At 61.2% G+C, this 24,160-nt stretch overlaps 2 protein-coding genes across 5 annotated transcripts; one reads left to right on the top strand and one right to left on the bottom strand.

Annotated features, from left to right (window-relative positions):
• Positions 1-62: 62 nt before the first annotated feature.
• Positions 63-13,511, top strand: Pitpnm1 (phosphatidylinositol transfer protein membrane associated 1). Of its 3 annotated transcripts, none has more exons than XM_048359663.1 (24): positions 63-223; positions 1,082-1,201; positions 2,657-2,871; positions 2,961-3,082; positions 3,249-3,473; positions 4,788-5,114; positions 5,200-5,295; positions 5,379-5,483; positions 6,154-6,215; positions 6,303-6,553; positions 6,852-7,041; positions 7,124-7,231; positions 7,397-7,554; positions 7,630-7,835; positions 8,454-8,624; positions 10,101-10,265; positions 10,491-10,639; positions 10,725-10,835; positions 11,130-11,246; positions 11,397-11,545; positions 11,618-11,767; positions 11,846-12,029; positions 12,319-12,447; positions 13,002-13,511. In XM_048359663.1, the coding sequence occupies exons 2-24, from the start codon at positions 1,124-1,126 to the stop codon at positions 13,263-13,265; spliced, it is 3,732 nt and encodes a 1,243-aa protein (XP_048215620.1). In that variant the 5' UTR covers positions 63-223; positions 1,082-1,123; the 3' UTR covers positions 13,266-13,511. The 3 variants fall into 3 exon arrangements, with proteins under 3 accessions (XP_048215620.1, XP_048215619.1, XP_048215621.1); XM_048359662.1 differs by having other exon boundaries at positions 5,376-5,483; XM_048359664.1 differs by lacking the exons at positions 12,319-12,447; positions 13,002-13,511 and having other exon boundaries at positions 5,376-5,483; positions 11,618-11,738; positions 11,846-12,025.
• Positions 13,512-14,136: 625 nt separating this feature from the next.
• On the bottom strand, positions 14,137-21,898 carry LOC125361328 (aryl hydrocarbon receptor interacting protein). 2 transcript variants are annotated; one of them, XM_048359736.1, is made up of 6 exons: positions 21,661-21,898; positions 17,831-18,010; positions 16,596-16,784; positions 14,853-15,029; positions 14,638-14,771; positions 14,137-14,437 (listed from the first exon to the last, which is right to left on the bottom strand). In XM_048359736.1, the coding sequence occupies exons 1-6, from the start codon at positions 21,757-21,759 to the stop codon at positions 14,272-14,274; spliced, it is 945 nt and encodes a 314-aa protein (XP_048215693.1). In that variant the 5' UTR covers positions 21,760-21,898; the 3' UTR covers positions 14,137-14,271. The 2 variants fall into 2 exon arrangements, with proteins under 2 accessions (XP_048215693.1, XP_048215692.1); XM_048359735.1 differs by having other exon boundaries at positions 14,630-14,771; positions 21,661-21,896.
• Between the last annotated feature and the right edge of the window lie 2,262 nt (positions 21,899-24,160).

Below are 24,160 nucleotides of genomic sequence, written 5' to 3'. Positions count from 1 at the left end.
GAGGGCGGGAGGGCCCGGGAAAGGGGCGGGGCGGCCGCGGTGACGCGGCGGGGAGGGAGCCCGGGGCGCCGGCGGGCGGCGGGCTGACCGGGAAAAAGGTCGGGGCCATGAGCCGGCGCTGCGCCTTCCGGGGGTCCGGCCCCTGCGGGAATCCGAGGCTGGGGTTAGGGGCGCTGGCCTCCGACCCTCGGGCCAGGTGAGGGGCGCCTGCCGGAGGCCGGAGGTGAGCGGGGGCGTCGGCGGGCCGGCGGGCCCGGAGCGCGGCTGGGGAACGGGCCGGGGAACGGAGGGAAGTGGGGGCGGCGGGGCCTCGCGCCCGCCCGCCCGCCCGCCGGGGCGACGCGGGGTGGGAGGGCGCCCGCAGGGCAGCCGCGGCCCGGCCGGGCGCAGGTGGGCCGAGCGCGTGGGGGACGCCCGTGCGCCCCGCCTGCCCCCTCGGGAGAGCGGGTCCGCCTCGGGGGAGGACGCGGGGGACCGCAGGAGCCGAGCCGGGGAAGCTGCGGAGGGGCTGAGGCCGGGCCGCCCGCCGCGCTGGCGGGGGCAGGTTCGGGGTCCGAGGGCCACCGGGCCCGGGTGCCGAGTTGGGGGCTGGGGAGCCCTGGCCGGGCTGCGGGGCGCCCGCGCCGCCCGCCCAGGCGCCTTGGGGGCCAGCGCTCGCGGTGGACGTCTGGTGGCGGGGGACACGCGGTCCTGCGGGCTCGGGGGACGGGGTGGGAGGGGCGGGTCCCCCCGGGGCCGGCCCCGGAGGAAGGGCCCCGGGACTCGCCGGGGCGCGGCCTGGCGGGAGGCCGTTCCGAGGGGCTCGGGAGGCTCCGGGCCGGCCGGGCCTCGCGTCCACGGCGGCGGGCGCTCGGGGGGCCCCGCGTCAGCGCGCGGTTGCCATGGCGACGGGCGGGTGGGGGGCGGGGGCTGCGCGGAAAAGAGGTCAGCGCTCAGCCTCGCGGCGGCGGCGGGGGCCGGGCGGCGCGGCGGCGGCGGCGGGCCGGGCTCGCCTTCGCCTCCCGGGTAGGGGGTCCCGGCATGGGGTCCCGCGGCCCGAGCCCCTCCGCCGCCCGGCGCTGACGGCGGTGCCCTGCGCTAGGCGGAGCGGAGGCCGCGCGGCCGGCCCAGCGCCTCCTCCACGATGCTCATCAAGGAGTACCACATCCTGCTGCCCATGAGCCTGGACGAGTACCAAGTGGCCCAGCTCTACATGATCCAGGTGAGGACGCGGGGGAGGGAGGGAGGGCGCAGGCGCGCTCCACGCCAGGGGGCCCGCCCGCCCGCCCCCCGGGTTCCAGAGCCCCGAGGGACAGACCCTTCCTTGGAGATGGGGGCCGGGAAGGCAGACGGCGATGGAGGGGCCTTGAAAACAGGGCCGAAGGGCCAAGTGATGCCCCCTCCCAAGGGCCCCGAGTGCTCAGCCTTAATCCTCGCGATCTGTAATCCCATGGATGGAGGGGGGGGGGGGGGCGGAGAGGATCCTCTGAGGAGGCACAGCGGGGAGGGAACGCGCAACGCGAGGTGGTCGAGAAGGCTGGGAGCGGGGTTAGAGAAGGTGCTGGGCCGGCCAACGCTGCCACCCACCCAGCTCCCCTCTGGCCAAGAAGGTGGGATGAGATCAGGCCCCAAGAATGGATGAGAGAGGGTGCCTGGCCTTTGCCGTGGGAAGAGTGGCCAGCTCGATTCCCCAGCACGGCGGGGACGGAGTCCGATGAGTCTGGGGCTCGTGTGTGCCAGGTTGGGGCGGCGAAAGGGCAGTCCCTGGGCACTCTTAAGCTATGAAGGTTGTGGCAGGAGCGCTGGTATTGGGGTCCCAAAGAGAGAGGGAGAGGGTCGCCTTTCCAGCCATCCTGGCTGTGTTGTTGCTCCTTGAGCACAGCTGGCTTGCTCCTCCCTTGGGCCTCGCCCTGACTTCCTCTCTGCCTTGAATCTTCCCCCATCCCACCCCACATCGGTGGGCTCCCTCCTTCACCTCCTGTCAGGGTCGAGTCTTGCTCATGTTGACTCTTCAGCAAGACCTTCCTCTTGACCATCATATCAACTCTTTTTATTTTTTGGTACAGGTCCCAGGTCCTGAACTCGGGGCCTAGGATGCCGCTCCCTCTCAGCTTTTGTGTTCAAGGCTAGGGCTCTACCACTTGAGCCACAGCTCCACTTCAGGATTTTTTTAGTAGTTAATTGGAGATAAGAGTCTCATGGAGTTTCCTGCCTGAGCTGGGTTTGAACTCGGATCCTCGGCTCCTAGCTGCCTGAGTAACGAGGATGACAGGCTTGAGCCACCAGTCCCCAGCCTCATATCAACTCTGTGCTTTCTGTTTCTCATGGCACTAACTCCTAACCTGACATACAATTTCCTTTTTCCTGATTTCTGTTTCCCTTCACTGCAACAGAAATCCCACTGCGGCAGTACCTCGGTTGTGTTTATCCGTGCATCCCAGTGAATAGAACCCAAGCGCACAGTGATTGATGGAGTGCTAGGTTGCAGAGCCTTATGGACAACTGGGCAGTGCCTGTGAACTTGATCCCATGGAGCTATGGGGGAGGGGGGCAGCATCAGGCTGCTTAGAACTAAACAGGCTATGCAGGGGACCAGGGCTAAGCCGGGGACCCCCATAAACAGAGCTGGGGCTGAGCTGGGACCAAGCTTTCCTCTCGGATCTGCCTTGGGCTGCAGAAAAAGAGCCGGGAGGAGTCGAGCGGTGAGGGCAGCGGCGTGGAAATCCTGGCCAACCGGCCCTACACAGATGGGCCTGGAGGCAGTGGGCAGTACACGCACAAGGTGTACCACGTGGGCTCCCACATCCCAGGCTGGTTCCGGGCTCTGCTGCCCAAAGCTGCCCTGCAGGTCGAGGAGGAATCCTGGAATGCTTATCCCTACACCCGAACTCGGTGAGTGTGCGAGTGGGCACAGGCCTGAGACCAGGAAGGGAAGCAGCCCCAGGGGGCACCAAAGTGACTCTCACCTGGCCTTTGCCCAGGTATACCTGCCCCTTCGTGGAGAAATTCTCCATTGAAATAGAGACCTATTACCTGCCTGATGGCGGGCAGCAGCCGAATGTCTTCAACCTGAGTGGGGCTGAGAGGAGACAGCGCATTCTGGGTGAGGCCTGGAACTACTGGGGTACCCTGGAGCCCCTCTTCTTAGCCATCAGCTTCCTATTTATGAAAGGCTGCCCTCCCGGTGTGTGGAGGGGGTGGGCCTGTGGAGAGGGGCTTGAAAGGGCTGGCTTTGCTCAGTGCCTGCCGCCCCCCCCTTCCCCCGCCAGACACCATCGACATTGTGCGGGACGCAGTGGCCCCCGGCGAGTACAAAGCAGAAGAGGACCCCAGGCTGTACCGCTCAGTCAAGACCGGCCGAGGCCCACTGGCGGATGACTGGGCGCGAACCGCGGCCCAGACGGGACCCCTCATGTGTGCCTATAAACTGTGTAAGGTTGAGTTCCGCTACTGGGGCATGCAGGCCAAGATCGAGCAGTTCATCCACGACGTAGGTGAGCACCTGAGGCGGGGAGGCCCCGCTTACCCAGCATGCAGCAGGCCCCGCGTTTGGAGACCCAAAGCTTAAAGCCCTTATTCCCGTTTGAGGTGGAGCTGGGGTGGGCAAGGTGGGGGCCGGGGGAGGGGGGAAGCAGGGAAGCCTGGCGAGGGGCCAGGGGAGCCAGCCTCGAGTTTCCAGCCACGGCCAGGAAACAAGAAGCTGGCAACATGATCTCTGAGACCCATGTCCCTTTGACCTTATACACACTCCTTGCAGGAAGATTTTAAGATTCTCCATCCTGTGGGTTTGAGCAAGCCTAAAAGAAGCTCAGTTGGGCCATCAGCCCTAAGAGGCAACAGGCCGAGAAGTACAAGCTAAGAGGCTGTGACTTCAGTGTCATTCCTTCTAGGCAGCCCCAATTCAAAACCTCCCCAAACCTACTCCCCAACTCCTGCAGGGCTGGGCCTCCCGGGTAGAGGTGTCCAGTGGCTCGAGTTCACTCTCCCCCTGGCTGTCCCCCACGGCCTTCCAGCACGCCACAGGCCATCCCAGACACTAAGAGCGATTGCCGATGGCATAATCACAACTTACTACTTTCCAAATTGCTTTTTGAGCAAGATCTCCATTAACTCCCAGAACTCCCCTACAAGGCGAGGGCTAGAATTGTTCCTCTCTTACAAGGAAAATAGTGGGGATCCTTGGGTTAGCATTGGAGAAAATAACAAAAAGCACAAAGAAGAAAACTAAAATCACACACGTGTAACTTCTATTAAGGTTTTGATGCATTTTCTTCCAGAAATTTATCATTCAGCCATTAGGACTTGATTTCCTAGATAGTTACATTGCTAACTCTATTCCTCTGCTTATGACAAAAATATCGCAGAATGGGTATCATCTTTCACTACAGCCTTCAAGGAGTGCCAACACTTCAATTAACTATTAACACCTTCATTAACCACGGCAATTTCATTAACTGTTAACATCTTAATTAACTGTTAACTCCTAAGAAGTCAGCAGGAAGCCAGCAGAAAACAAACAGCATGCCTTGGTCCCAGTTGCTGGAGTCGATGGGGGCGATTTCAGTGCTCAGAGTTAGGGTGTCTAGGAAGATAAAGAAGCAGTGGGCAGGGAGGGGATGGAACCGCAAGGAAAATGCCCCCATTTCCGCTGTTCTTCCCTGGATAGCACGGCCTGCCCTACTTTGTGGCTTTTGGTGGATGGTATACCCGGGGGAGCCATTACCCAACTTGAGTCCGGGCCAGGCGTGAGGCTGTGGTGACCGGGAGTGCGGGACAATGCGGTCCTGAGGTCCGGGGGGCCCCCGCAGGTCTGCGTCGGGTGATGCTCCGCGCCCACCGCCAGGCGTGGTGCTGGCAGGACGAGTGGACAGAGCTGAGCATGGCTGACATCCGGGCACTCGAGGAGGAGACGGCCCGCATGCTGGCCCAGCGCATGGCCAAGTGTAACTCAGGCGGTGAGGGGCCCGAGGTCCAGCCCCTCGGGAAGCCCGGCGCTGAGGCGCGGCCTGGGTCCGACAACGCGGGCACCCCTGATGGGCCTGAGGCCCCCACTGGCCCCGAAGCCTCGCCTGACGCCAGCTTCGGGAAGCAGTGGTCCTCCTCCTCCCGCTCCTCCTACTCATCCCAGCACGGAGGTGAGGCTGGGGGTGGCCGTCGGGAGCCGGAGGGGGCCCCCACCGCCTGCTGGACTCCCGGGCTGAGGCCCAGGTGGCCCCTCAGGGGGCGTGTCTCCCCAGAGCTTGTCTGAGTGGCGCATGCAGAACATAGCCCGAGACTCCGAGAACAGCTCCGAGGAGGAATTCTTTGATGCCCACGGTCAGCACGGGGGCCCTGTTGGGGGTTGAGGGGTGGTCACGCTCCTCCCGCCCCCGTGACACCGCCTCCTGTCCCCTCAGAAGGCTTCTCAGACAGTGAGGAGGTCTTCCCCAAGGAGATGACCAAGTGGAACTCCAATGACTTTATCGACGCCTTTGCCTCCCCCGCGGAGGCAGAGGGATCTCCTGGTAAAGACCCCCATCTACAGGGTGCCGGCCACCAGCACCCCGTATGCAGCAGGGACTTAGAACAGCTAGGTACTAAGTTTAAGGGGGCCTGCCGGGAGTGCCACTGTGGACGGGGGCCTGAGAGTGCGCAGGTGGGGGCTGCAGAGGAGAAACGAAGGGGTGCGAGGATGGATGAGGAGGGTGTACCCCCTCCTGCTGGCCCAGGGCTTTCCCTGGGCGCTCCCGAAGGCCTCCCAGGCCACCCTCTGTCTGGGCTGGGTTCTGAAGGACTAGACCAGCTCTGTCCAACAGAGCTGTGATAACGGTGCCTCTCCACCTGCACCACCCCGTCTGAGGGCCCCTAGCGCCCCCTGGCTGGCAGGCCCTTAGAATGTGGCCACTGTGACTGGGGGAAGTGGCTTTTCCTTCCCTTGTGGCTAAATGTGAATAGCTACGTGTGGTTAAGTGCCCACTGTGTCGGTAGAATTGTGAGAAACTTGCTAGGCAAACGTATGGAAGGCTGGCATGAGGAAGATTCTAGAAAGTGAACTGCCCTGGTAGAGTAGGGTGGGAGCAAGAGGATGGTGGAGGGGGGCCTCAGTCTGTTGCCAGAGCGTGGGGTACCCGAAGTGCTGGTGGGGGAACCCTCGCGGTTCCCCAGCGGCCCTCACCGGCTTTCCCTGCCCTGTAGACCCAGGAACGGAGACTACCAAAGGCCTTGAAGATGGGGCGCAAGCACCCAGGGACTCGGAGGTGGGTCTGGCTGCCCGAGCCGCGCTGGCGCTGTGTGCCCCGGCCGGCCCGCCGCCGCCCTGCCACCCCGCCCTTTGTGCCCCGCAGGGCCCGGATGGAGCCGGGGGCCTGGGGGCCGAGGCCTGCGCGGTGCACGTGCTCTTCCTCATCCTGCACAGCGGCAGCATCCTGGACTCGGGCCCCACGGACGCCAGCTCCAAGCAGGCGGACGTGCAGACGCTGAGCTCCGCCTTCGAGGCCGTCACCCGCGTCCACTTCCCCGAGGCCCTGGGCCACGTGGCGCTTCGACTGGTGCCCTGCCCACCCATCTGTGCCGCCGCCTATGCCCTTGTCTCCAAGTACTGGCCAGGGGTGGGGGGGCGGGAGGTTCAGGGGGACCCCAGGGTGCGGACGGCCACTCGGTGGCTTCCTGAGTCTAGGAGGTCCCGTGGGGAAGGGGAGCCACACACGGGGTCGGTCCCGATCTCGGGGCGGGGGGGGGACCCGTTTCTCTCCCGGGTCCCATCTCAGACGGCTCCTCGGCTTGACACCGATGAGGGATCGGGGTGCCGGGGTTTGCCAACCGGCCGGAAGGCCTTGAGGGGCAGCCACGGGGCCGGAGCCTCTCACGGCCCACCCGCCGCTTTTCTCCCGCAGCCTGAGCCCCTACAGCCACGACGGCGACAGCCTGTCCCGTTCCCAGGATCACATCCCCCTGGCCGCCCTGCCTCTGCTGGCCACCTCGTCCTCCCGCTACCAGGGCGCCGTGACCGCCGTCATCGCGCGCACCAACCGGGCCTACGCGGCCTTCCTGCGCTCGTCGGAAGGCACTGGCTTCTGCGGGCAGGTCAGCGTGGCCTCCGCGGCCACCCGGCGGTGGCCAGCCGGGGTGGTGACGGTCCTCTGAGCGGCGCCATCCTCTCACCCAGGTGGTGCTGATTGGAGACGGCGTCGGTGGCATCCTGGGCTTCGACGCGCTCTGCCACAGTGCCAACGCGGGCGTGGGGAGTCGGGGCAGCAGCCGGCGTGGGAGCATGGTCAGTGTGTGTCCTCGTCGGCAGGTCCGGAATCTGCCTCTGTGGTTGCGGGCCGGCCCCCAGGTCTCCGGAGGCTTCACCCTACGCCCCAAGCCGGATTCTCTCCCCGATTCGGGAGAAATGGCATGGCCTCCGGCCTAAGGCAGCGTCTGTCCTGTGTTCCAGAACAATGAGCTGCTCTCCCCCGAGGTCGGCCCCCTGCGGGACCCCCTGGCAGAGGGCGTGGAGGCCCTGGGCAGGGCGAGCCCCGAGCCCTCCGCCCTGCCTTCCCAGCGCACCCCCAGTGACGCGGCCAATCCGGAGCCCGAGACCCCTCAGAACAGGTGACCTCCACGCTCCGCTCCCCCCCCCCCCCGGCCTGCAGCAGCAGCAGCAGCATGAGCCCCCTCTCTCCGTAGTCTCCAGGCGGCCCCCACCAGCACCTCCTCTGGGGAGCCGAGGCGGGCAAGCACGGCCTCCTGCCCGCCGGCCGCCGGTGCCGAGCCTCCCGACGGCCCCGTCAGCGCCACGCGCCTGGACTTCAAGGTCTCTGGCTTCTTCCTCTTCGGCTCCCCGTTGGGCCTGGTGCTGGCCCTGCGGAAAACCGTGATGCCCGCCTTGGAGGGTGAGCCCGCGGTGGGGAGGCGCTCGCTGTCTCTGACTGCTCCTTCCCCACCGTCTCCGCCCTTGTCACTCCTACACTGTGAAGCCCGCAGTCTAGCTAGATAGGACAAGGGGGGCCAGAAAGAGGGGGTTCCCTGAGACCTTCCAAAGCAAGCTGGAAAGAGCTCTCTGTGTTTCCTACTCACTTATTGGTGCTGCTACTGGGCCTTGAACTCAGAACCTCCGCACTGTCCCTTAGCTTTTTCACTCAAGGCTGGCGCTCTACCACTGGAGCCACAGCTCCACTTCTGGCTTTTTTTCTAGTTCATTGGAGATAAGAATCCCATGGACTTTGCTGCCAGGGCTAGCTTTGAACTATAATCCTTAAGTCTCAACCTCCTGAATTAGTTATTCAGCACCCAGCTAATCTGGGAAGAAATGGCCACCCAGGAGGGAAAATGCTTCGTCTTGAGCCTGAGCAGAGTGAAGGCTCTGATCTCTGCTTGGGCAAGAGATACCCGTCATGGTCAGCAGGACCCTAGCGCCCCACACACAGCATGCCGGGCGCCGCTTGGTCCCCGCCCTCCTGGGGTGTCCGGCTGAACCTCCTCCCCGCCTTCTCTGTCTCCTGGGTACCCAGTGGCGCAGATGCACCCGGCCTGCGAGCAGATCTACAACCTCTTCCATGCAGCTGACCCCTGCGCCTCCCGCCTGGAGCCCCTGCTGGCCCCCAAGTTCCAAGCTATCGCCCCCCTGGCTGTGCCTCGCTACCAAAAGTTCCCCCTGGGAGATGGCTCGTCCCTGCTGCTGGGTAGGTTCCCAAACAGAAGGAAGGAAGGGGGTGGCGTTAAAAGACACGGGGTAACCAAGAGCTGGCAGCTCACGCCTGTAGCCCTAGCCACTCAGGAGGCGGAGATCTGAAGAGGCAGCCCTGGCAGGAAAATCCATGGGGTTCTCATCTCCAGTGAACCTGGAAGTGGAACCTGGAACTGGAAGTGGTGCTGTGGCTCACAGTGGTAGAGCCTTAATCTTGTGCAAAAAAAACAAAAATTTAAAAGCTCAGAAACAGAGCCCAGAATGAGTTCAAGCCATACAACCAACAACAAATACAAGGTAGTATCCATCTCAGCTGTAACCTCCTGTCACGCTTCCAGGGCCAGGGAGCTTCTGCTGGCCTTTGGAGAGAGGAGTGTCTAGATCTGCAGCTCTTCTTTTTTTGTGCCAGTACGAAGGCTTGATCTTAGGGCCTGACTGTTGTCCCTAAGCTTTTTCCACGGAAGGCTAGCCACAGCTCCATGTCTGATGCTTTAGTGGTTAATTGGAGATAAGTCTCCTGGACTCTCCTGCCTGTGCTGGCTTCTGATCACAATTCTCAGATGTGTGTGTGTGTGTGTGTGTGTGTGTGTGTGTGTGTGTGTGTCCCTGTCCCTCCCTGTCTCTCTGTCGCTCTTCCTCTCCACCCTGGGACTTGAACTCAAAGCAGGAGGAATGCTGCCCCTGAGCTTTTGTGCTCAAGGCTAAAACTCTGCCACTTGAGCCAAGTTCCATTTCCAGCTTTTGGTGGTTAATTGGAATACCAATCTCGAGGTCTGGGAATGTGGCTTAGTGGTAGAGTGCTTGCCTAGTATGCATGAAGCCCTGGGTTCAATTCCTCAGTACCACATAAACAGAAAAGCCAGAAGTGGCGCTGTGGCTCAAGTGGTGGTAGTGTGCTGAGTTCAAGCCCCAGGACTGGCAGAGAGAGACAGAGAGGGAGAGAGAATCTCAAGGACCTTCTTGCTCTTGCTGCCTTTGAATCACAGTTCTCAGAACTCAGCCTCCAGAATAGCTAGGATTACAAGCATGAGCTCCCGGCACCCAGCCCACAGGCCCTTCTAATTTGTATTAAGTAGGGGGTAATGACTAACCTACAGAGAGGAGACAAAGATAGTCTAGCACGCCAGGGTCTGCCAGCAGCCAGGTGCATCCGCCTGTAGGGACATTGTGTCTCATTGGTGCCATGAGGGAGCGTCCTAGGCTCAAGTTCAGTTGTGTGAGTGTTTGGGGGGGGGGGGGTGACAGGCACTCATTCTGTCAGGGATGTAGCTGAGGAAAGCCAGAGATAACACCTCCGTACGTCTGTCCTGCCCAGATAGGGGACAGGCCATCCCAGCGAAGACCTGAGCAGGCAGGCTGGCAGGCAGGGAAGGAGTCGATGGGCAGGGGCTTCCTGCCCAGGGCCCCCTGGGTCCGAAGCTGGGAGGCCGAGCTGACCCCGCCCAGTGCTGAGGCTGGCCCTTCTTCCTAGCTGACACGTTACAGACCCACTCAGGCCTCTTTCTGGAGGAGCTGGAGATGATGGTACCCTCAACGCCCACCTCGGCCAGTGGTGCCTTCTGGAAGGGCACTGAGTTAGGCACTGAACCAACAGCTCAGCCAGCAGCCCCCAGCACCACCAGTGAGGTGGTTAAGAGTAAGTCAGCAAGCCACTGGGCACTTCAGCCTGTGGGGGGGTGGGGGGGGCGGGGGTCTTAGACCCTAAGATACACACCCTGTCCTCCAGCACGGTGCCCTGGGCCCTCTCCGTAGCATTCGGCCTGCACGTTGGCAGAGAGGAGGGCGGGAAGAGCACCCAGGGGCTGGGCGCTGGGGCACCGGTAGCTGACCCCCTGACTCACCGCCCACCGTGGCCGTGCAGTCCTGGAGCGCTGGTGGGGGACCAAGCGGATCGACTACTCGCTGTACTGCCCCGAGGCGCTCACCGCCTTCCCCACCGTCACGCTGCCCCACCTCTTCCACGCCAGCTACTGGGAGTCCGCCGACGTGGTGGCCTTCATCCTGCGCCAGGTGAGGGGGCGAGGCGGAGGGGAGCCCGGGCCGGCAGGGCCCCCCCCCCCCCCCGCCATTCACCGGGCCTGCCCTGCGTCCTCAGGTGATCGAGAAGGAGAGGCCACAGCTGACCGAGTGTGAGGAGCCGTCCATCTACAGCCCCGCCTTCCCCAGGGAGAAGTGGCAACGGAAACGCACCCAAGTCAAGATCCGGGTAAGCGCCCCACCCCAAAGCCCCACCCCCGGGGCTGGCCACACCCCCTCATTTCCTTAGCCCCGCCCCGCCGCTCCCCCCTGCTCCCGGTGGGAAGGTTGGTGGGGACTTAGGCCCTCTCCACCGGATCTCATCTCTGCAACCTTCTTAGCGCAGCTCCGTCCCCCGAAACCACCCTCTCCACAGGCCTCGCGACCGCGTGTTGAGGTCCGCAGGGGTGCAGGCCTTCCGGGGTCTCCCCCATTCCCATCCGCCCTCCCCCCTCACCCACACCATCCCCTCCCCTCCCACCAGAACGTCACTTCCAACCACCGGGCTAGCGACACGGTGGTGTGCGAGGGCCGGCCCCAGGTGCTGAGCGGGCGTTTCATGTACGGGCCCCTGGACGTGGTCACCCTCACCGGAGAGAAGGTCAGGACTGGCGGCCGCGCCTCCCGCTCCCCTGGCTCCGCAGGGCCTGCGCCTCCCTCCCGCCCGCTGCGGCAGGCCAGCCTCTGCTTCCCTCGGGGGGCGCCTGGGCGTGCGGCTCCCCGGCCCCTCCCATGCGCGTTTCCCCCCCAGGTGGACGTGTACATCATGACACAGCCACTGTCGGGCAAGTGGATCCATTTTGGCACCGAGGTCACCAACAGCTCAGGCCGCCTCACCTTCCCCGTGCCCGGCGAGCGGGCGCTGGGCATCGGCGTCTACCCCGTGCGCATGGTGGTCAGGTGAGCGGCGGGCAGGTGGGCCTCCGCGGGGCCGGGCTCCCCCCCTCCCGCTCAAGGCCCCCTCCACCGCAGGGGCGACCACACCTACGCCGAGTGCTGCCTGACGGTGGTGGCCCGTGGCACGGAAGCCGTGGTCTTCAGCATCGACGGCTCTTTCACCGCCAGTGTCTCCATCATGGGCAGCGACCCCAAGGTGCGCGCTGGTGCGGTGGACGTGGTCAGGTAGGAGCCGCCACCCCGCCCCCCGCGGCGACCGGCCCCCGCCCCGGCCTGCGCCGCTGACCGGCCCCTGCCCCGCAGGCACTGGCAGGACTCGGGCTACCTGATCGTGTATGTGACGGGCCGGCCTGACATGCAGAAGCACCGCGTGGTGGCCTGGCTGTCGCAGCACAACTTCCCCCACGGCGTCGTCTCCTTCTGCGACGGCCTCACTCACGACCCGCTCCGCCAGAAGGCCGTGTTCCTGCAGAGCCTGGTGCAGGAGGTGCGGGGGCCGCGGGAGGCGCCCTCCCTGCCCTCATCCCAGGCCGGGCAGCACCTGATTCCACCCCCATCTGGCCCTGGCCAAGTAACTGGAGGTCCCTGTGGTCCCCACCATCCTGGTTCTAGGGGGCCCCTCCTCCTTAGAGCCAACTAGGGAGATTGAGTCAGATGGTTCCACCTCTGCCCAGAGAGCCCACCCCCAAAACGACCCGATTGGAAGATGCGCACAAGCCCCACCCCAACCTTAACGGCTCCGCCCCCAGGCAGCTCACCGGCCTCTCCCTTCACAGGTAGAACTGAACATTGTGGCCGGCTACGGATCCCCCAAAGATGTGGCTGTCTACGCCGCGCTCGGCCTGTCCCCCAGCCAGACCTACATCGTGGGCCGTGCTGTGCGGAAGCTGCAGGCTCAGTGCCAGGTGAGGGTCAAGGGACCAACGGCCACCCGCCATGTGACGATCAGGGAGGGCGAGCGGTGGGGAAGCCCGAGCAGCCCACCTGCCACCGCGAACCTTAATCCCTCGTGGGGCAGGGGTCGCAAGCAGCCTGTTGCCTACCTAGCTACGAGGCAGAGCAGGGAAAACCCAGGCAGGTACATGCGCAAAGCCTCAAAGACTGGCTCCTCCTCCTCAGCCTTGGCTTTTCTGAGCCTGTTTCCTGTGTGTAAGTTGGAAAGGATGCTGGCCCGGCCTCATCAGCTCACGGTAAATAAAGATTGCCTTGTTTACTGTTCAGGGCTCAGGACTGGACACAAAGCAAGTGATCGCTAAATATTAGATGCTGTTATTTACCCAAGATGCTGCCTTGCAAATGAGATAGGCCAGAGCAGGGCAGGGGAGGGAGTAGAGCTAGGCACCCTGGCTCAACGGCTTATCTACTAAGAGAAGGCCGGGGGTCGGGCCGCCCTGCTGCAGGGGCCTGTGGAGGGCAAGGGAAGGTGACCCCCCCCATCCCTGCCCCTCTCTGCCCACAGTTCCTGTCGGATGGCTACGTGGCTCACCTGGGCCAGCTGGAGGCGGGCTCCCACGCCCACGCCCCCTCGGGACCGCCAAGGACTGCCCTGGCCAAGAGCAGCTATGGCGTGGCTGCGCCAGTGGACTTCCTCCGCAAGCAGAGCCAGCTGCTCCGCTCCAGGGGGCCCAGCCAGGCGGACCGAGAGGGCCCGGGGACCCCGCCTACGACCCTGTCCCGGGGCAAGGCCCAAAGCATCAGCCTCAAATTGGACTGTGAAGAGTGACCCCAAGTGTGGCTGGACCTGGGTTATTTATTGACGCTTGGATGCTTGCGTGTGGGAGACTGAGGACCTAGACTTGGGGCCCCAGCCATGGACCCCCTGGCTACACACCCTACATCTGTCCACCCTCACTGTTATTTCCCTTTCTTAGGGGAACCCTGCCCATGGGAGGGGGTGGGGGGAGTGAGCTAGGCCCAGTGGCTGTATCAGTGTGTGTGAACTCATAAAAATAAACACCCGCATCCACCCGCTCTCCTAGCTGCGGGGCAGGGCACCCCAGCCAGCCTCCAACACCACATCCACCTGCTCTCCTAGCTGCTGGGCAGCACAACACAGGGCACCCCAGCCAGCCCCCAACACTGCATCCACCTGCTCTCCTAGCTGCGGGGCAGGGCACCCCAGCCAGCCCCCAACACCGCATCCACCTGCTCTCCTAGCTGCCAGGCAGCGCTGGGCTGCTGAGGTGCAGGAAGGAGCCAGGCCCAGGCCATGCGGCCCCCACAGCCGCTCAGTGCCCGCCACTCCTTCCCAATCAGCTCAATGTTCCCCATTGCCCCAACCAAGGCTTCTCACTCTGCCTCCTCCAAGGAAACTTCTGCCTCCAGAAGCCAAGCAAAGGGGCTCAGGGGATCAGAGATGGGGGGGGTGCTGTGCCAGGCCACCTCACTGAGGCACCAAGCAAGCTACCTGGCCCTGCCTGCTTTATCTCCTCCTCAAGACTGGATGAGCTTCCTGGGGTTCCCTGGCCCCAGCCAGCAAGGAGCACCCCATTATTAGCCAGTGACACAAGCTGAGGGTCTCAGAGCTTCCCCCCAAGGGCCATCATGACCAGGAAGCACTGCATCCCTCCCCCCCCCATGGATGGTGAGACAGGTGGAGATAAATAAGGCCTTTATATACACAGAAGCGGCGAGTGGGCTGGTGGAGGCAGAGTGGGCTTGGCTGGGTGGCGCAAGAAGGGAGGCCCCGTCAGTGGGAGAAGATGCCTCGGAAGCGGGCCTTGTCCTCCTCATCCTTCTGCCGGATCCGGGACTCCAGGGCTCGTAGTTCGCGTCCCACGATGGGTGCCAGGGCAGGGTCCAGCTCCAGCACCTTGGCAAAGTCGGCCTGGGCTTCCTCGGCATTCCAGACGGCCGCGTGGGCCTTGCCCCGCTTGAAGTACGCCTTGACATTGTCTGCAGGGATATGGGGGCCCGTCAGGGGACCCCGACCGGAGGCCAGCCCGGCCGGTACCCCACGCCTGCTTCCCAGGAAGCAGAGCTGAGCCCTACCTGAGTGGGGCGGGCTCAGGCAGGGCTGGGGGGGGGGGGCGGGACCGAGGGGAGCAGGCTGTTGTGCCCGCCCGTGGCCTGGCCGCTGGCGCTCACCGTCATACTTGTTGAGGATGGTGGAGCAGTGATCCAGCACCTCGTAATACTCCTCAGCCACCAGCTTGCACTGGCAGTAGTTGAGCAGCAGCGGTGTGATCTGCTGGTCCAACTGGATCCAGTCGGGGGACCCAGGCTGCTCCTGGGGGCACGGAGAACACAGACGGTGAGCTCTGGCCCCGGCTCTGCCTCCCGCCTCGCCCGCGGCCGTCTCCCCACACACCTTCATCTGCAGGTTCTTCAGGCAGGCGATGGCGTCGTAGTACTTGGTGGCGGCCTCCTTCACGCGCCCCTCCCGGTACAACCGGTTGCCCTCCTGGTGGATGAGCGGCACCGCCTTGGCCTTCTCCTCATCCGTCATTGCCCAGGGGTCCTGCTGGTATGTGCCAGGGCTCTCCACCTGCCAAGGCGGGGGCTACGTCAGGACACAGCCCAAGGCTGGGCGCCAGTGGCTCAGCTACGATCCTTGCTACTCAGGAGGGGAAGATTTGTGGACCCTGCATTGAAGTCAGTTTGGGCAGAAAAGTCTGTGAGTCTCCTATTTCCAATTAACCACCAAAAAAGCAAGAAGTGGAGGTGGCTCAAGTGGTAGAGCACCACCCTTGAGTGAAAAAGCTAAGGGACTACTCAGGAGGCTGAGATCTGAAGAATGTGGTTCAAAACCAGTCTGGGCAAGAAAGTCTTTTTTTTTTTTTTTTTGCCAGTCCTGGGGCTTGAACTCAGGGCCTGAGCACTGTCCCTGGCTTCTTTTTGCTCAAGGCTAGCACTCTGCCACCTGAGCTACAGCGCCACTTCTGGCTTTTTCTATATATGTGGTGCTGAGGAATGGAACCCAGGGCTTCATGTACACGAGGCAAGCGCTCTACCATGAGGCCCCACTCCCAGCCCCAAGAAAGTCTTATCTCCAATTAGCCACCAGAAAACTGGAAGAGGGGCTGTGGCTCAAAGTGGTAGAGCACTAATTTTGAATAAAAAAGCTCAGGGACAGTGCCAAGACCCTGCACTCAAGCCCCAGGACTGTCACACACACGACATAGCCCAAGGGAACCCAGCATCCTGAGCCACAGATCTGACCAGCAAGCATGGGACCAGCTGGGCCTCCGGACAGCAGATGCTCAAAGCAGCCACTTCTCATGCACTGGCGGTTCAGCGCATACTCCTGAGCCTAGCTCGGGCCCAGCACTGTGGCAGTGCAAGTAAACAAGGCAGAGCGGCCTGCCCTGGCCCGCCTGCGGGAAGCCGCCCCCGGGTGGCAGGCTGTGGAGGCAGAGGTGGGCTGGGGATGGCAGTTACAGGAAGCAGGGGGGGCAGGACGGGCCTCCTGCGGGGCGGTGAGCACTGAGGCCTGAAGAGAGGCCCTGCTGGCTCCACCCCCCGGCACTCACACGGAACCCCTCCCCCCACGGAGCCCCGTCCCCTTCCCCACGCACACTGAGCCCCGCCCCCCCACGCACACTGAGCCTGGCCCCCTTCCCCTCACACACGGAGCCCCGCCCTCTCGCCCACGCACTGAGCCCCGCCCCCTTCCCCTCACACACTGAGCCCCGCCCCCTCCCCCACGCACACTGAGCCCCCCCACACACACTGAGCCCCGCCCCCTTCCCCCTCCCACACTGAGCCCCCGCACACACAGAGCCCCGCCCCCTCCCCCTCCCACACTGAGCCCCCGCCCCCGCACACACACTGAGCCCCGCCCCCTCCCCCTCCCACACTGAGCCCCGCCCCCTCCCCACGCACACTGAGCCCCGCGCCCCCGGCACGCACATTGAGCCCCGCCCCCTTCCCCCTCCCACACTGAGCCCCGCCCCCTTCCCCCTCCCACACTGAGCCCCGCTGTCTCCCCGCCCCCCGCCCCCGGCACGCACACTGAGCCCCGCCCCCTTCCCCCTCCCACACTGAGCCCCGCTGTCTCCCCGCCCCCGCACGCACACCGAGGCGAGGCTGGGCAGCAGGGATCTGATCTCACCTTCAGCATCTCGATGTGGAAGATGAGCGGCCGGGGGCTCTGCTGCAGGGCGTCCAGGTCCGCGTGGCCCAGGGAGTTGTGCTCGTGCATCTGGGCGATGCCGCAGCAGTGCCGCTGGCCCTCCAGCGGGTCCTTGCCCGCGGCGATGTTGCGGAGACTCTTGGCTACCAATGGGTACAGGACCACATGCTGCGGGGAGGGGCGGGAGGGGAGCCAGGGCTCCCTCAGTGTGGCCCGGTGCCTGCCAGGCCTGAATCCCCCAGTGGCCCTGCTCCCTTCTCCACGCCACAGTTCCAACAAGCTTGTCTCCCTGGGCTTCTCTGGCCTCTCTTCCCAGCTCGGCCACCAACACACCGCAAACACACAAGCCTGCCATCCAGTCGTGTCTCCTGGCCTTTTAGAGTCCGTGGAATTCCCTCTTCCTTCCCCACCGTCCACCTCCTCCTCCTCTTCTTCATAAGCTGGACTCCTCACCACATGCTGTGTCTCCCTGCCCTACGCCTGCCTGAGTCTAGGCCCATTTCAGAGCTGGGCCCAAAGCAACAACTTCGAAACCCCAGAGGAACAGCCCGGTGCAGTGGCAGGCACTTGGGGTCCGGCAAGCCTGAGCAATGTAGCAAGTCCAAAAGCCCATCTATCAAAACCAAAAATAAACACAAAAACTCCTGAGCAGAGAGTGGAGAAGATGCGGCCTCTCTCCTTCACTTGGGTGGATGGTGGTAATCTGTTTAGCTCTCTACTGCCCCCTGCTGTCCGCACAGGCGCACTGCTGGACTCGCTGGTGCAGTCCCGGGCTTGAGCTCTGGGATGGCTTCAATCGCGGAAAGCAGGCTAGATCCCACCCTGCCCAGCCTAGAACCGGGCTGAAGGCCAGATCCTGGCAGGCAGAGCGTGAGGGCCGGAAGACCAGAAGGGCTCCAGCCAACCTCTGGCACTCAGGGAGGGCCCCCCAAGGGGTGGCAACCCACAGATGGACTATGAAGTCTGAGGAAGGGGCTGGGCAGTGAAGAATGGAAATGAAGGGGGAGGGGCAGCAGGGGCCAGAACCCGAACGGCCATTTATCCTCCAGCCTGATAATGAAGCTATACAACAGGGGTCCTACGGACCATTCACACTGGAGAACAGGTGCCCGCGCGGCAGTCTGGCTAAGGGATGGAGAAGGAGAGACAGAGGCCCGCGTGGGCCGTCGGGAGAGGGGGCAGGGCACGGCTGGGCACTGGCAGCAGGCAGGTACCTTGGTATCACAGAGGAACTGGGCGACCTCCCCCTCGCGCATGGTGCACACGATGGTCTCCCACACGGGCAGCTTGAACTTCTTGCCAATGATGAGCTCCATGGGTTTGCCACGCACCTGGCTGTCGTCCAACACACAGCCCTCATTGTCACCGTGCAGCGTCCGGTAGTGGAAGGTGGCCTGCAGACCGCAGGGGACATGAGGCACGCGTGCACGCGCGCAAGCCTTCGCGGGAAGCCAGACTCACTGCAGCCCCTTCTCCACAGGGGAGGAGGCTTAGCCGGCTCGTCGCCTAACCACAGCTGATTGTCCCACCCAGCAAGGAACCCAAGTCACACGGGACCCAAATCACGTCCCCGTGGAAGGCCAGGCTGGAACAAGAGCCCAAGCAGAGCGGGGCACTGTTAGCGCACACCCGTAGTCCTAGCTACTCAGGAGACTGAAATCTAAGAGCCAGGGTTCAAAGCCAGCGAGGCAGACAAATCCAAGAGAGACGCATTTCCAATTAACCAGCAAGGAAAACTGGAAGTGGGGGACATGGCTCAAGTAGTAGAGGGCCAACCTTGAGTGAAAAAGCCAAATGAGCGTACAAAGCCAGAATTCAAGCCCCAGTACTAGCACACACACACACACATACACACAGAGCCCACGTTGTAGTACTTGTAGTACGTCAATCATGCCTTGAACAACCACTTACTGAGCACCTACTATGTGCCTGACCTCTGTGCCTGTAGGAGACAGCAGTGAACAAGAGCGCCCACCCATGGAGCTCCGAAGGAACTTCTAGAGGGAAGAAATGGGCCTGAGGCCCGTCTAGATGCTATGCTGGATGAAGCCAAGGGCTTGGGATTGGAGCGAATACAGCAGGGTAAGCAAGGGCTACTTTAAACAGTGGGGTGAAGGCTTCTCTGAAGAGTCCACATCTAGAGAGAGATATGGAGAGAGTCAGAAAGATAGCCAGCAAGGCAAGTACTAGAGGAGGAACTTCCTAGACCAGAAGAATAACAGGTGTAGCCAGGCACTGGTGGCTCGCACCTATAATCCTAGCTACTCAGGATCTAAGGACTGATGTTCAAAGCCAGCCCAGGCAGAAAAGCCTGTGAGGGTCTTATCCTCAATTAACCACCAAAAAGCAAGAAGTGGCTGGCGTCCAGTGGTAGAGTGCCAGCCATCAGTGGAAAAGGTAAGAAATAGTGTTCAGACCCTGAGTTCAAACGCCAGTGACGTGTGCACGTACATGTGCGCAGGCACACAGGACAACTGCAAGAGCCTGCAATGAAGCAGCCAAAACACCAAGGCCAGGAAGGACAGGCTGAGTGAACAAGGGAGGGGACACTACTGGGTCAGCAGAGATGGACTCCTCGGGGCAAAGGCTATGTGTTTTGCTCTCAGAGGGAAACCACAGATCGCTCCAAGCACAACAGGGGCATGGCCCACGGGGGTCGTCTGTGGAGAAGCGAACACTTGCTGAGGGGCAAGACTGGAGGCCAAGAGGACAGTTAGGTTACTGGAATGACTCCGGGGAGAGATGACTCAGCCTGAACCACAGCTGACAGAAGAAGACTCGGGGGGAGCAGGTGAAAAGGGAGGTCCTACCCACACATCCTGGTGGGCACTGCACAACCAGCTTTACAGAGGTGAAGGCCAGGAGTCTACATTTGGGGATATTCTGCCAAGGAGACCTGTTTCCAACGGATGACACTGAATAAGATCATCTCAGAGTGACAGCAGAAGCTGGGCTCACACCTGTAACCCCAGCTACTCAGGAGGCTGAGATCTGAGGATCGTGGTTCAAAGCTATCCCCAACAGGAGAGTCTGGGTGACTCTTATCTCCAATTAACCAGCAAAAGGCTGGAAATGGAATTATGGCTGAAGTAGTAGAGCACCAGCCTTGAGCAAAAACAGCGAAGGCACAGCTCCTAGTCCTTGAGTTCAAGTTCCAGTACTGGCACACACACACACACACACACACACACACACGTGTACACACAGTGACAGCAGAGAAGAGAAGAGAGCTCAAAACAGAAAGCTCACGGCAGGATGCGGTTAGAGGAGCCCACGCTCTCAACTGCTGCACTACAGGGCTCCTATGAACCCAGTTTCACGTTGGTAAAATCAAATCCACACTGATACCTACCTCCCATTAGGGGAAATGAAGGGAATAACATCATGCAGCACAAGGCTCCCACACTGAGCACCCAACAGTCAGTGCTGGTGAATGGGGCCTTGGGTTTGCTACAGTTCAGAAATGGGACCCAGAGCCCCACATCGCCTTCACCAGAACTCTATCATGCAGTTACACCCTCAGTCCTGTTTTATTGTTGTTTGTTTGTTTTGCCAGTACTGGGACTTGAACTCAGGGCCTGAGCACTGTCCCTGAGCTTTTTTTGCTCAAGTCTAGCCCTCGACCCCTGGAAAATTGGAGATGAAAGAGAGTCTCACAGATTTTCCTGCCTGGGCTGACTTTGAACAGTGATCCTCAGATCTCAGCCCCCGGAGTAGCTAAGTCTACAGGTGTGGGCCACCAGCACCTGGGGCGATGGTCTTTTTTTTTTTGTTTGCCAGTCCTGGGCCTTGAACTCAGGGCCTGAGCACTGTCCCTGGCTTCTTTTTGCTCAAGGCTAGCACTCTGCCACTTGAGCCAAAGCGCCACTTCTGGCCATTTTCTGTATATGTGGTGCTGGGGAATTGAACCCAGGGCCTCATGTATACGAGGCAAACACTCTTGCCACTAGGCCATATCCCCAGCCCGCGATGGTCTTTTAATACTGTTTGTTCCTGTTGTTGAGTGTTGATAGATTTCTCTACCTTTATGTCACTGTTTCCTTCTAGTTCTATTCCAGAGTCCCCACTGCCAGGAGCTCCCAGCCCTGGGGGAGCAGGAGCACGCACCCCACCACACACTCTCTGTTCTTGGAGATCTTTTAACAAACTTGAGCACTATAGCCACACTGCTCCTCTCAGCTCTCAGTTCATCCCCCCAAGAATACCCGCCCAACCTGGCACGGGGCCGGCCAGGGAGCAGGCACTCACTCACATGGCTGGCACTTCTTTTTACCCACTAGCTCCATCTACATGTCCCACACGAATGACTGAAGATGGCTAGGCACTCGTGGGCTGCCCTGGAGGCCCTTAACCACGGAGGGAATCCCGACTTGGAAGGAACTTCAGGACCAGAAACAGGGAAGCTGGGGGTGCAGGTTTCCTCCGGGAAAGGGGCTGGGACCCAGATGTAAGAACCAGGGAAGTAAGTGGCTCTTTGTCCCAGACTCGACTCACTGGAAAGCTGACAACCGTTTCTGGCCTGGGGAACCTGACCTCCGGGCCTCCTTCCTAGATTTGTACATCTCAGCACTTCAGTGATTTCTCATCAGAACGACGAGGGTTGGTCTAAAACCCAGAGGTTCCAGTGCCTGACTGGGGACACACACACACACACGCACGCACACACACGCACACACGCTTGAGATAACTGACAGCCTGCTCAGGGGTACCTGACTGGGGCCATACACATGAGCACACACACACACACACACGCACACACGCACGCACGCACGCACGCACGCACACGCGCACACACACGCTTGAGGTAACTGACAGCCTGCTCAGCGACCAATACAAACCCAAGGGCAAGCCAGGGGGGCGGGAAGACGCGTCCGAATTTACCCCTTACTTAAATCCAGACCAATCAGCGTCGAGCTCCGCACGTGAGCAGTGGAGTCACTGGCCGCTGCTCTCTGGGCATGCGCAACCTCTCGCCTCGGGGCCTCCTCCCGCCTCGCATGCGCATCCCGGAGCAGAGAGGGAAGGGGGAGGGGTGGGCTCGAACCTTGGTTCCATCCTGAAAGTCGGGGAGCTCTCCTCGGCCTTCCTGTATCACACGCTTTTGGATCCCGTCTTCTCGGAGTCTTGCGATGATATCCGCCATCCTCCTTCCCCGCTGCTGTTTTTCGGCAACTTCCGGACTCGCTCGGTCGCTTCCGGAACGGCTTCGACAACTCCTAGAGCCTCCGCAGTTTCCGAGCTGGCGCCATTTTGTCTGAGGGCAGAAGCCGAAAGGGGCGGGGACGCGGAGGCGTCCCGTGATTGGTTCTCCCCGCTGCGCGGAGCTCCGGGGTTTCCTCGGGGGAGCGGGGCCTGAGGACGCCTCGGGGCGGGGCCATGCCCACGGTGGGCGGGGCCTGAGGACGCCTCGGGGCAGGGCCGTGCCCGCGGTGGGCGGGGCCTGATGACGCACAGGGGCAGGGCCGTGCCCGCGGTGGGCGGGGCCTGATGACGTCCCGGGGCGGGGCCCAGCCCGCGGGGGGCGGGGGAGCGAGCGGGTCCGGGAGGGGGAGCCCGTGCGCGGGGCTCGGGCCGTGCGGCCACCCTCGCAGGGGGGTCCGGGGGGCGGGATCTCTGGCCTGGTTGGGACTTTAGTCCTCACTGTGACGTGCTGCTCCATGGAAAGTTGTAGATGAGCCAGGCGCCGGTGGCTCACGCCTGCCATCCTAGCTACTCTGGAGGCCGAGCTCTGAAGATCGCGGTTCGAAGCCAGCCGGGGAAAGGAAGTCCGTGAGGCCGCAAACCAAGCGTCGAGTGGGGTAGAGGTGCCGCTTGGTGGTAGAATGGGCTTAGCCTGGGCAAAGCCCCGAGGAAGGAGGTGAGGAAGGGAGGGGAGTGTTGGCTTTAGGCTCCCCTCCACTGCCCTGCCCTGGTCCTCGCACATGGGTGCCTGATCAGTACCAGGACATCAGGGGATGGTGGAAAGGATCCATTCTAGTGGTGGAACAGTGATTTTCTTTGCTTGGGGAAATAGCTTTAAAACAGCAGCTATGAGTTCTCTGCTCCCATTTTCAAGCGTTTTATTTTTTTGTGCCAGTTCTGGGGTTGATCTCAGGGCTTTGTGCTCCTGTTGGGGACTTTTTCTTCTCAAGCTTGGTATTCTACCACTTGAGCTACAGCCTCCACTCCCAGCTTTTGAGTGGTTAACTGGAGATAAGAGTCCCATGGACTTTCCTTCCCAGCTGGATTCCAAGCTCCAGATCTCAGCCTCCTGGGTAGCTAGGATTACAGGCCTGGGCCCTTGGTGCCAGGTTTTCAAGGCCTTTTAGGTAAAGCAGTGAGAGAGTGTCTTGGGGACACAGCGGTATCCTCATCCCCTCTCACTGTGGAGGATTATATTCTTTCCTATGAGTCCGGGGTTCTAAGTACTTCACATGTTCCTACTGGTTAGTTCTTTTTCCAACAAGAAGACTTCAAAGAGACAGTTCTGAGATGAAAGGGGAATGGGTTTGTTTTACTTACTTTTAACACGAAGTTTTCAGGCACATATAGATTGTTCTAGAATTTTTTTTTTTTTTGGCCAGTCTTGGAGCTTGAACTCAGGGCCTGAGCACTTTCCCCGGCTTCTTTTTGCTCAAGGCTAGCAGTCTGCCACTTGAGCCACAGCGCCACTTCTAGCTTTTTCTGTGTATGTGGTACTGAGGAATCGAACCCAGGGCTTCATGCATGCTAGGCAAGCGCTCTACTGCTAAGCCACATTCCCAGCCCTAATCTGCTAGGCTGGTGCTCCAGGGATAGTTAAGCCACACCTCCAGCACTTTTTACTCTATTTTTGAGGTAGGGTCTCACTTTTACCCTGGACATTGATCCTCCTATCTGTGCTTCCTGCTGGAGCTAGGTGGCAAGCACATTCCCAGTCGTTGTTGTTGTTGAGATGGGGGTCTCAGGAACTCTTGTGCCTAAGCTATCTTGCAACCTCAATCCTCCTAATCTCCACCTCCTGAGTAGCTTCAGTTACAGGTGTGAGCCACTGGTGGCTGGTTGTCCATCTTGTTTATGTAAGTAGACAACCACCATCTACCAGCATACCATAAGGCCAAGCTATTAAGTAACTTATTTGTGCTTATAAACAATTACATCAAGCTAGGAATATGGCCTAGTGGCAAGAGTGCTTGCCTCATATACATGAAGCCCTGGGTTCAATTCCCCAGCACCACATATATAGAAAACGGCCAGAAGTGACACTGTGGCTCAAGTGGCAGAGTGCTAGCCCTGAGCAAAAAGAAGCCAGGGACGGTGCTCAGGCCCTGAGTCCAAGCCCCAGGACTGGCAAAAAACCACAAAAAAACCATCTATAAATATATCAAATCATAACTGCAACACCAGACACATGAACTTATCATTCACACCAGATGTAACCTTGTCACCTGACACTATAAAAGAAACCCAGTCTGAGCTCTTAATAGCTCTACGCTTTAAATTCGTAAAACTTGTCTGTACCCTCAATACAGTCCTCTGAACATTGTAACCGTGTGTGTGTGTGTGTGTGTGTGTCTCTTTGTATG

Source organism: Perognathus longimembris, chromosome 13, assembly GCF_023159225.1.
Source record: "Perognathus longimembris pacificus isolate PPM17 chromosome 13, ASM2315922v1, whole genome shotgun sequence".
Classification (NCBI taxonomy): domain Eukaryota; kingdom Metazoa; phylum Chordata; class Mammalia; order Rodentia; family Heteromyidae; genus Perognathus; species Perognathus longimembris.
The sequence above is the reverse complement of the archived record's forward strand: the minus strand, read 5'-3'. Positions and strand labels throughout refer to the sequence as shown.

What these genes read in the sequence shown, in the direction of transcription:
- Pitpnm1 (XM_048359662.1), top strand. Translation starts at nt 1,124, where the DNA reads ATGCTCATCAAGGAGTACCACATCCTGCTGCCCATGAGCCTGGACGAG. An exon ending in GAGGAGACAGCGCATTCTGG is followed by an intron (nt 3,083 to 3,248) that starts GTGAGGCCTGGA and finishes TTCCCCCGCCAG; the next exon opens with ACACCATCGACATTGTGCGG. An exon ending in GGTGCGGTGGACGTGGTCAG is followed by an intron (nt 11,768 to 11,845) that starts GTAGGAGCCGCC and finishes CCTGCCCCGCAG; the next exon opens with GCACTGGCAGGACTCGGGCT.
- LOC125361328 (XM_048359735.1), bottom strand. Translation starts at nt 21,759, where the DNA reads ATGGCGGATATCATCGCAAGACTCCGAGAAGACGGGATCCAAAAGCGT. An exon ending in TCCACATCGAGATGCTGAAG is followed by an intron (nt 15,030 to 16,595) that starts GTGAGATCAGAT and finishes CCGCCTTGGCAG; the next exon opens with GTGGAGAGCCCTGGCACATA. An exon ending in TGAAGAACCTGCAGATGAAG is followed by an intron (nt 14,772 to 14,852) that starts GTGTGTGGGGAG and finishes CCGTGCCCCCAG; the next exon opens with GAGCAGCCTGGGTCCCCCGA.